The sequence below is a fragment of the Pistacia vera genome, unplaced genomic scaffold (genome assembly GCF_008641045.1).
Source record: "Pistacia vera cultivar Batoury unplaced genomic scaffold, PisVer_v2 Contig124, whole genome shotgun sequence".
In the NCBI taxonomy this organism is placed as follows: Eukaryota; Viridiplantae; Streptophyta; class Magnoliopsida; order Sapindales; family Anacardiaceae; genus Pistacia; species Pistacia vera.
Window position 1 is genome coordinate 2,863 of NW_022195293.1, and position 12,215 is coordinate 15,077.

Sequence of the window (12,215 nt, forward strand, 5' to 3'; positions counted from 1 at the left end):
GCCCGAGTGTAATGTATGCTCAGGCTGCGCTGTGAATATTTTATATCCTTAACTTAGGGTGCATATTTATGTAATTCCATCAAATAAAGTATACCCTTTCAACATGTATTATTCTTTGAATAATAGTGACATTATTTATTTAGCAATCACAGACTGATTTGCTTTGCAAATAAACTGTCAACTGTGTGAAGAGAGAACAAAATAACAACATTTATTGAGAAATTTATTGGTCTGTTCTCACAACTGACAAAATGTTATTGCTAACAAGATTGAAATGTGCACATAATATACCAAAAAATAAACTACCAGTTCAAGGTATATTTATCTCAAATTTTTTCTCCACCAGTACTTGTACCATAAATTTAAGCCACAGAAGCAGCAGCCAAGCAAGTCTATGCCGTTGATAAACTAAGAAAAGAAAGTAACTCAATATTAAGGTCGTCGAGGAAATTTTGAGAAATCTGGGCGCCTGCGATCCACATATGCAGTTTTTCCCTCATTACCTTCCTCGGTGCCATAAAATATGAGTGTGGCATCTCCTCCGAGTGCCTGTAATGCATACGATATAAAAGCAATGTAATTGACTGCAGATCTTGGGAAATAAGGCATGTCACTGCTTAATTTCTTCTTCCACATTTTCTAACCTCTTTTGACAAGGAATAATAAATTAAAGATACCTGGAGTCCAGCATGGCCATCGTCAACTGCATTTAGCGCTGATTTAAGCACTCTAATAGCAGTTGGGCTATTCCTTAGGATCTCTCTACACCATTTAATGGTTTCGCGTTCTAAATTCTCTAGCTGGAAAATTCATCCATCAAGTACCTTTAACTACTGAATCGTAGAATAAATGATCACCAAGGGAAAAAGAATAGAAGTTGGGGAATGGGAGGGAAGATAAGCATTGTGTTGAGAGCACGAATTGTATAACAAATTAACTCACCGGTACAACAGTGTTGACAAGTCCCATTTTCTCTGCTTCAGCAGCATTGTAAAATCTTGCTAAAAACCACATTTCACGTGCTTTTTTAGGTCCAACCTGTAAACCAAAATCATGTCCAAACCCAGAAAATTGAGAACTTTAAATAAATTATGCTCAAGAAAGTTCACATATTGAAGTACATTTTCGACTAAGCAACCACTCACAACACAAAGACGAAGTGCTTAACGTCAAGAAATCACATTATAGGATTTTCAACATAATAGAAAGCAAAGTGATACAAGCACCGATAAAATATCAAAGACACGTTTATTTACCAGGACTTACCAAACGAGACATGATGGAACTTCCATATCCAGCATCGAAGCTTCCAACCTTCAATATGCACAAAACCAATTTGATTGCAATAGCAATACAATTAAACAGCAGTTAGCTTGACATCTCAGGTAAACCTTGCCATGCTTGATTAATTATGGCCAACAAATCGAAATTCCCTAAAAGCAAGAGATGAGCGGATATGGTAGAAGCACCTTTGGACCAGTTTGGCCAAAAATAGCATTATCCGCTGCAATGGTGAGATCACAAACCATGTGAAGCACATGCCCTCCACCAACAGCATAACCTGCAACCTGGTTTGGGATTTTTATGATAAAAAGTAAAAATGAACAAACAATTAACAATTTGGCGATTGTCAAACAGACTCAAACCCATGATAAAGGAACTGTAGACTAGCATACATGCATCCTGAAACCACATAGAGCTCAATTCTAACCATAATGTCCAAGAACTTTTATTTACACAGATCCATACCAGAGAGTCTGTGAGATCATTTGTAGGTAGAAATTAGAAGCTATACCATTGCGATTACTGGTTTGGGAAGACGACGAATTTGTACCTGCATCATGATAAAGGTGAGTAACATAACATGATTAACCAGGAAGGAAAGGAGAAAGAGAGAAAGATATATATGTGATGCAGAGGCATCCAGTACAGAGATCATACCCTAGACTAGAAGGTGGTGATGAAATGTTAACAATTGCAAGAGTTAGCATTTAAATGACACTTTAAACAGGAGTGATGCCTATTGGGATTGTGAAGTAGGTCAAGCAAGCTTCCATCAACTTTTGGTTAGGAGCAAGGTCTCAGAGGTCGATGTAATCACATTTTACAACAGTACTTTTATAAGAGTAAATTTAATACCTGCAAATCCAAGACATTAAGACGACCAAAATTTTCATAATCAGCATAACCATCTGTGGTTCTCAAAGCCTGGTCACCACCACTACAAAATGCTTTGGTTCCCTACAACAACAATTTTTCAATAATGACGAATCAATATAAGCTTCCATAGAAACAAAAAACACATTAAATCCAGAAATATGACACTGGGATTTGCATAGTTGCAGTTTCATTGATATCTGGTATTCATATCCACAACTTCACTTGGAAAATACAAAGCATACCATCAATTCCTAAAATGGATTTTCCATTTGACAATGCAAGAACCAAGATTTTCAAATGCTTGTATGGGAAAGAATGTACTCTTAATGCATACAGAGAATAGACCTTTGAACATTTACTAATCACTATACAGCTTTACAAATAGCAGGTGAGTGAATATACAGAGAGCCAGAAACATTTTTCAAGTAAAAGTTGGCTTGTAACCAGTGAATAAGAGAAGCATATATAAGCAATAAGCATCACCTTCCCAGTAAGAATAACCACTCCAACCGAACTATCATCTCTAGCATCATTAAATGCTCGAATAAGCTCCTTAACTGTCTGTGGCCGAAACGCGTTTCTTCTCTCCGGCCTATTTATGGTAATCTTATAAACACAAAAGAACAATAAGTAAAAAAAAAAAAAAAAAAGTTTTGAGTTTAATTAAGAAATACTTGTAGCCCATAACTCTCAAACAACTTAACTACGATCTTACCTTGGCAATCCCTTCATCGACAGCTTTCTCATAAATAATGTCTGTGAATTCCTTGCCGGACTCATCAAATGCAATTCGCCAAACGACGTCGTGCGTTGGCACTTCACCATGTATCCGGTGATAGCTATCATTCATTGACGCATTACTTAAGACAATAGACTCGCAATTTGAACTTGAGATAACTGGAACAAGATGGTTAGCAACAGTAACCACTCTCCTTCTCATTGAATTCAGCTCCTTCTCTGAAACTTGCGCCATTGGATTCGAAAGGTAAGTGTTGAGCTCCCTTGAATGTGATTAAAGATTAATCAAAGATCGTTATGTGAAAGCTTAATTTACTTCTTTGAATGCAAGTGTATGCTTTTGAAATAGAAAGAAGGCTTCTAGTTATTACTGAAGTTGAAGATGGCAGTTAGATATCGTTATTTTTATTTTTCTTTTTAATTGTTGTTATCTCCTGCCTTTTTAGCCACCGGATAAGATAAGGCGAAGCAGGGGATTCGGTCTCAATTTGGACACAACGGTTTGACACAAGTTATGATGCCAATTTAAATCTAGGTTAATTACCAACCACCCCTTATTTTGAAAACTAACACATAGATGCTGATTTTAAGGATGGTTCTGGGTATAATAAGTTAACTTTAATGTTTAAAAAATTAGTCAAATACCACTCTTAAACTAACACCGTTTACATTTACCGTTACTGACCAGGGACATATTTGTATTTTCACTCAATACCAATTAAAAATAAAGAACCCATTTAAAACCCCTTGAAAGGAAAAGGAAAAAAGAAAAAAAATCAGAATTTACACGGTTACATCACCAACACGCTTCTCAATTACTAGGTATGTTTGTTTTTGTATTTTGGATAGTATTTTTGATATTTTTATAGTTGAGTGGGAATAATGAAATAAGATTTGAAAATTAACAAAAACACTCCTTAGGTTTGTTAAATAACTAAACACGTATGTAATAAAAACATTAAAAATTACAAAAACACCCCTCACCCATCAAATTTCGACAATCGGCCACCACCGCTGGAAGGTGGCCGGAGTCACCATATTGGCACACGACCGACTGGATCTGGCCGATCGTGCGCCAAGATGGCATTTTCCAGCTAGATCCACATTGGATCTGACCAGAAAAAGGCCATATCTACAGCGACGCCCAGATTTGGCCATGTTTGGTCGTCATTGATGGTCAACGACGACCATATCTTGGCCGACGTTGACGACCAACTACAGCAAAAAATCTGACTGTCAACGACCAGATCTTTGGCCATGGATTTGGCTTTTTTCGACTAGATCCACGGAGGATTTGGCAGAAAAATGATAGATCATCGCACTACCGGCCAGATCTAGCTGGTAGTGCACCATTATACCAGATTCCAGCCACCTTTTGGCTGTGGTGATCGGAATTTGGCAAATGTCGGTGCTGGGGGTGTTTTTGTCAATTTCTAATTTTTTTTTTCTAGGAGTGTTTAATTAAATTAATAAACTTAAGAGGTTTAAAAAAGTTAAAGAAAATATAATAGTATTTTCATAATAGGAAAACAAACTTTTGAAAATAGTATGAATAGGATAGTTAAAAATATTTAAATAAACAGACTCCTCAATACAATGATAAAAAAGAAAATAAAGACAAAAAATCAACAAAAGTAAAGTACTCACCACTTGAATTACAATCTTAGGGTGTGTTTGTCTTTACCACTTAAATCTGACCATAAAACCTTTGAAATTTATGATGGTAAAAAATTGATCTCAGCAGCAGCCACTCTCCTCTCCTCTCCTCTCCACAAAGAGTGGCGATAGGTAGTTCAGATCCATCAACAGAATCCTTTTCTGGCTGTTCAAAATCCTCAACACTCTCATTCCTCATCTAGTTACCAAAAATCATTCAATCGAAGGGCTGCGACGCAATAAAGGCGCAAGAGGAGAGGGGTAAGAACTAAGAAGTTGAACGAGGAAAAAAAAAAAAAGGGAAAAGAAAGCCTAAGTCAAGTCTTAGGGGTAAGAAGGTCACTTCATATTATGGTATGACGAAAGTTGTGACGAAACTTAACCCAATGGGGCCATGATATTTTGAATAATTTTTGAAACATCAGGGCTTCGTTTGGTTCAAAATTTTGGGTTTTTGGGAAAAGTTTTTTGAAAAAAGTTAAAAAAAAATTGAATTGGGCGGGTATTACGACGTAGGATTTACAAATTAATAAACTACCCCCTATGTTTGTTTATTTACAAAAACACCCCTATAATAAAACATTAAAAGTTAACAAAAACACCCCCAACCCACCCTCAAACACCTTCAACCGCCGGAGGGTGGCCGGAGTCGCCGTATCGGTGCATGACCGGCTGGATCTTGCCGGTCTTGCACCGATATGGCCTTTTTTGATCAGATCCACGGTGGATCTGGCCGGCAAAAGCCAGATCTACGGCTAGATCTGGCCATTGACGGCCAGATCTAGCCGTATTTGCTTGTCAACGAAGGCCAACAAACGATCGTCGTTGATGGTCAACGACAACCATTTGTTGGCCATCGTTATCGACTGGTTACGGCCAAAGATCTGGCTGTCAACGGCTAAATCTTTGGCCTTAGATCTGGCCTTTTCCTATCAGATCCACCGTAGATCTGGCCGGAAAAGGCTAGATCGGCGCACTACCGGCCAGATTCAGCCAGTAGTGCGCCATCCTACCAAATTCCGGCCATTTTCCAGCAGTGGTGGCCAGAATCTGGTAAATGTGGATTATTAGGGTGTTTTTGTAATTTTTTATAAAATATTTAGGGGTATTGAATTAAATTAACAAATTTAGGGGGTTTAAAAAAAGTTGAATAATATTGTGAGTTTTTGGGTATTTTACTGTTTAACTTTTTTGGGAATACTAAAAGTAGTATTCGCAATTAGCAACCAAACGAAGCCCAGGTTAACTTCAATATTTGTTTGTTGACGGTGTGTATTTTAAATTGGATTATATAAAACTAGACATGATCCTTTATTCAATATTTTTGAAATAAATTATAAAAAAAAAAATTATTTTAACAAAATAAACCAATTAGATTAAGACATAATAATCGTTAAATTATACAAATTTTAAAGTAAATATAAATTATATATATATACAAAGTTGTGTTAAGATAAAATTAATAATTATACCTGTATAATTATTAATATCAATTATAGGTAGATGTCATTAAATCATTCATCCAACTTGAAAAGATCACCTGAATATTATATGATCTAATTATATTTTCAGAATTATCACCTTATAGAATTGATATTATTTTTACAGACATGTCTTTAATATTCGATGTCAGTATCTTGTAGTGAATCGTGTATGATATTTAAGATTATCTGAATATTATCAAGATGAAGCATTTAAACTTAAAATTTATACTAACCTTCCACAATTTCTGTAACTTATATTCATTTTCAAGTTGCGTTGTGAGGGTATGTTTTTTTTTTTTTTTTTTTAATGTTATTATTGGTTTTTTGGTGTTTTAAATATATATTTTCTATATTGAAGTTCATTTTATATTGAATTGATAATTAAAAAATCAATAAATAAAATATCCACAAATTGAACTCAAAGTATTTATCATCATGGTTCTTCTCAAATATGTCACCATTTGAAATCCGCAACCAAAGTTTAAAACTTTGTCAAGAAAAGCAAAAAAATTTGTAGGATAACCCATTGGGTATTATTGATAAGTCTATAAATCAATGAGAAAGAGACATATTGTTGAAAAATGTGAACTTTTAAGCAAGAGACTTGCAGAGCCAAAGGAAAAAACTGATTTTGATTGTTGAGAAGAGAAAATGGATTATTATTATTTTAGAAATTAAAAAAAATTAAGAATGTTGAGAAGAGAACTCACATAGAAAGCAATAAACAACTCCAATAGCATAATTTGAAGACAACTTAATTGAAGCTATGAAGATAAAGGTCTTGTGATACAAATCTATTTGCTGCAATTAGAATTGACCACCACCTATAGCAAAAAAAAACATTTGATGATAGCATCCTAAAGAAAGATGATAATTGTAAAACCCACAAATCAATCCAAAAATCAACAAAAAGAGATAGAACAAATATAATTAAAACTACGTATCAATATTTGTTTTCCTTTGTCATCACCAAAATTAAATTTGTTTAATGTGTGTGATGATAAAATGAATGGTTCGGAAGTAGGTATATAGTTATTCTAATTCATTATATGATATCAAATTAAAGCCCTATCTTTCTAGTTTCCAAATATTCAAACCGCTCATCAATTGAATTTTTATTGAAAAAGTTATGGCTAATTTACTACTGATTGTTAAATGGAAATCGAGAAACATGGGAAACCAAAATATGTATGATAATAAAATGAATGGTTCGATAGTAAGACTACAGTTATCCAAATTAAGCGTATAATATATCAAATTAAAGCCCTGTTTGTCTAGTTTCTAAAAATTCAAGCCTCTCATCAATTGGATTTTTATTGAGCAAGTTATGGTTAATTTACTACTGATTATTAGTAGAAATCAAAATGTATATGATGATAAAATAAATGGTTCTTCAATAGGGTTACAGTTATCAAAATTAAGCATATAATATACCAAATTAAAGTCTTATTTGTTTAGTTTCTAAATATTCAAATCTCTCATCAATTAGATTTTTATTGAGAAAGTTATGGTCAATTTACTATTGACTGTTTAGTGGAAACCGAAATATGTGTGATGATAAAAGGAATTGTTCAATAGTGGGGCTACAGTTATCCAAATTAAATGTATAATATATCAAATTAAAGCTCTTTCCGTCTAGTTTCTAAATATTCAAATCTCTCATCAATTGGAGTTTTATTGAGCATGTTATGGTCAATTTACTACTGATTGTTCAGTAAAAACCTAAATGTGTGTAATGATAAAATGAATAGTTTACTAAATCTACATGGTTTAGCATCAAACATTAGTTGATATTTGTTAAATAAATGAAATTAGTTATATTCAATAACAACCTCTTTTCATGATATATGTATGTAACAAAAAAATATATCAACAAAAAGAGATAGAACAATTACAATTAAAACTACATATCAAAATTTGTTTTCCTTTAAGGATAATAATAATTGTTCGACATATTATAAATAGTTTACTAAAGCTACATGGTTCGGCAACAAATGTCAGATGATATTTGCGATACAAATAAAATTTGTTATATTCAGCAATAACCTGTTTTCAATATATATATGTAACATAAAAAAAAATCAACAAAAAGAGATAAAACAAATACAATTTAAACTGCATATCAATATTTGTTTTCCTTTGTCATCACTAAAATTGAATTGGTTTTATGTGTGTGATGATAAAATAAATGGTTTGACCATAAATCTATAGTTATTCAAATTTATCGTATAATATATAAAATTAAAGTTCTATCTTTTTGGTTTCTAAGGATTCAAACCGCTCATCAATTGGACTTTTATTAAGTAAGTTATGGCCAATTTATTACTGATTATTTAGTGGAAATCGAGAAACATGGGAAACTAAAATTTATGTGATGATAAAAGAAATGGTTCAAAAGTGAGGCTACATTTATCCAAATCAAGTATATAATATATCAAATTAAAGACCTATCTGTCTAGTTTCTAAATATTCAAACCTCTCATCAATTGGAGTTTTATTGAGCAATTTATGGTTAATTTACTACTGATTGTTCAGTGGAAACCGAAACATGTGTGATGATAAAAGGAATGGTTCGGCAGTGGGGTTACAATTATCCAAATCAAGCGTATAATATATCAAATTAAATCCCTATCTGTCTAGTTTCTAAATATTCAAACCTTTCATCAATTAGAGTTTTACTGAACAAGTTACGGTCAATTTACTACTAGCTGTTCAGTGGAAACCATGTGTGTGATGATAAAATGAATGGTTTACTTGACCCAAATTTAAGGGATTATCATATTATGACTGATAAAAATTATTTCAAATAACACCTATTAATTAAAAAACAAAATTAGCCAAAATTAATTCATTTAACTTATATACTTGCACATCAGCAGGACATAAACAATTAATCATTCATATAACAAATTAAAGCACACGAATGTTTTTATAGAAAACATATTCAACACAAATGAACTGTTTTTACTAATATAGATATGACACATACTTACAGTTCGGCTAACAATAGGATCATCCTTGATTTAATCTTAGTAAAGTACATAAACATTTCCTTGAAAACAAACATAACAAAATTTAATCAATCTTTATGTTAAGATTGTTAAGGAACAATTATTCATTCGTATAACAACTGTTACCTGAAAACGAAATCAACAAAAGTTAATTAATCTTCATATTAAAATTGTTAAGGAATACACTTACTGTTCGACAGGACTAACACAAAAACAATCATTCAAATAGATTGACCGAACAAAAACAATAATTCAACCAAATAATAATTGTTAAAATAGTTAGGAGATATACTTACAATTTTGTATTAAAAAATAGTTAGATTATATACTTATAGTCAGAAGAAAGAATCAAAATAACAACTCATTTGACAATGTCAATTAGACATCCTTCCTTTATTCTATGCCAATTCATGACCTATAAATAATAACAAAAACATAAATAAATAAAAATCATCGATTAACAAAATCATGAAGAACATTCGTATTATTGACACAAACTAACATGACCTATAAGCAATTAACAAAAGACCAGACGTACTGTTGACACCAACTAATATATTACGATAATACACAACTAAAGCCTATTTTATAATCCCTTATTTAGACCTTTCGAATGCCAACACAATTAAATACGAATTGAATATGAAAAAATGTTTGCAATGTCAATACAATGCACCTATATAATTATTAATAAACAGGTATACTTTTACTATCAATGCAATGCACCTATATAATTAACATTATTATTAATTATTAGTACAACCAATACAATGCACTTATGTAATCCAATATTTTTGTCTATTTATTTAGACTTTGGAATACTAATGCAGTAATTAATATTGTCTACATCATCACCAATAAAATTCAATCACTTGTCAATCACAAATCCAATGTGTCATTATGATTAGACTTTTAGAATGCTAATGCAATGCACATGTATTATTATTATTATTCTTATTAATTATTAATTAATTAAAAAATATAATCTAATTATTAATATAGATTCTATTTTTTAATTAATTAATAATTATAGATAGAGCAATAAATACCAACCCAACGTGTCAAGATAGAACAATTTGATTGACTTGTCAAATGTGTCAAAATGGAATAATTCTAGAGCTTCCTATATGTGCCACGTGTCGATCAACCCATATGGGTTTTCAGTTTTATATATATATATATATCAACAAAGCTACGGACATCGAAAAATTTACACCGAAAATGTGTACCGGCCTACGTGTACACATGACTCGATTTTTTTATCAATTTTTTTCTAGTGAACGGCCGTCCATCAAATATGGACGACCGTTCACTCACATGGACTCCCGTCCATATTATATAGACGGGCGTCCCTATTTAAAGGACGCCCGTCCATAATTAAAATACAGTAAAAAAAATTTATAAACATTAGGGACGACCGTTCATCCGTTATGGACGGCCGTCCCTTTATTTTGGACGGGCTCCCGCAAATAAGGGATGCCCGTCCTTAATCAAAATATGAAAAAAAAAAAAAAAAAAAATCTTTGGGGACAGCCTTCCAAAAATTTTGGACGGCCATCCCTTACGTTTGGACGGGCGTCCATACTTTTAAAAAAAAAAAATTCTAAACCTCTTCTTCTTCATCTTCATTCCCTATCTCCTCTCTTTTTCTTCTGTCTTCATTCCCCATCTCCTCTCTTCTTCTTGTCCACTTTACGCTTCCAGCAGATAATCCATAACATGGAAGCAATCATCAACATTAACTGCAGATTATATAGGCACACTCTGTCAACTACAAAATTTGCAATCTTTATACAAACGGTTTTGCCATTATTATTTGATTGTCTCATTGTCTGTTTTAATCTATTTAATTTATTTTGAATTTGTATGTTTTTGTACCAGTTTACGTGTAATGAAATCATATGTGAAGTACTACTCAATCATTGGAGCATGCATTATTCAAAATTTAAGGAGATAAATACCGTCCACTTACTTGTCTAGGATGAACAATGTAGTATTTTCTGGGGCCTTGAACTTCAAAGACAGCTTCTTCAAGAACCCTGGCTTATCTTCACCTTTGTAAACAATTGATACAAGCTTCTTACCCAAACCTCGGACATCAGGACTACCCACTCGCCTAAACTCCGGTGGAGGTCTTATATCCAGCAACTGGGCACTCCCATCTTCACCTATCTTTGCATAAGTAGTTTTTGCAGACTCAACACCCCATGGTTTAGGCTTATTTAGAACCAGAGACAAAATCAATGGAACTGCCAAAATGGTAACGCCACCAGCTATAATTGCAGGATTATCAGTTCCAAAACTGATAACGCTATCAAGAATCCCACTTACATCAACATCGGATGTGGAGGAACTTGTTGACTACTGTAGTGCTTCTTCATATGTTAAAGCTTTAGCTAAACCAGTACCAAGAACTGCAGATACTAGCACTAAACCCCCATGAACGCTCCTTGTTAAAGACTTTCGAGAAGTTGAGAGTTTGGATAAAGAAGTTGTGGATAGAGACTGGATCTTTCTAGGTTCTGTTCTTCTTTCACAAAGAACTGATATAGGATATTGACAGAGTGTGCCTATATAATCTGTAGTTAATGTTGATGATTGCTTCCATGTTATGGATTATCTGCTGGAAGCGTAAAGTGGACAAGAAGAAGAGAGGAGATGGGGAATGAAGACAGAAGAAAAAGAGAGGAGATGGGGAATGAAGACGAAGAAGAACAGGTTTAGAATTTTTTTTTTTTTTTTTTTTTTTTTTTTTTTTTAAGAAATGGACGTCAGTCCAAACGTAGGACGGCCGTCCAAAATCCGTCCCCAAATTTTTTTTATTTTTTTTTTATTTTCATATTTTGATTAAGGACGGGCGTCCCTTTTTCGCGAGTCCGTCCAAAATAAAGGGACGGCCATCCATAACGGATGAACGGCCGTCCCTAATGTTTATAAATTTTTTTTATTTTATTTAATTATGGACGGCGTCCTTTAATGGGCCGCCAGTCCCGTGTATATGGACCCCCGTCCATATAATATGGACGGAGTCCATGTGATGAATGACGTCCATATTTGATTGACTTGTCAAATATGTCAAAATGGAATAATTCTAGAGCTTCCAATATGTGCCATGTGTCGCTCAACACATATGGGTTTTCAGTTATATATATATATATATATATAG

At 33.1% G+C, this 12,215-nt stretch overlaps 1 protein-coding gene across 2 annotated transcripts; it reads right to left on the reverse strand.

The window, feature by feature from the left end:
• Positions 1-234: 234 nt before the first annotated feature.
• On the reverse strand, positions 235-3,173 carry LOC116118368 (1,4-dihydroxy-2-naphthoyl-CoA synthase, peroxisomal-like). 2 transcript variants are annotated; one of them, XM_031404359.1, is made up of 9 exons: positions 2,876-3,173; positions 2,644-2,766; positions 2,140-2,241; positions 1,796-1,834; positions 1,470-1,568; positions 1,267-1,314; positions 943-1,038; positions 678-800; positions 235-549 (listed from the first exon to the last, which is right to left on the reverse strand). In XM_031404359.1, the coding sequence occupies exons 1-9, from the start codon at positions 3,131-3,133 to the stop codon at positions 433-435; spliced, it is 1,005 nt and encodes a 334-aa protein (XP_031260219.1). In that variant the 5' UTR covers positions 3,134-3,173; the 3' UTR covers positions 235-432. The 2 variants fall into 2 exon arrangements, with proteins under 2 accessions (XP_031260219.1, XP_031260224.1); XM_031404364.1 differs by lacking the exon at positions 678-800.
• Positions 3,174-12,215: the final 9,042 nt, after the last annotated feature.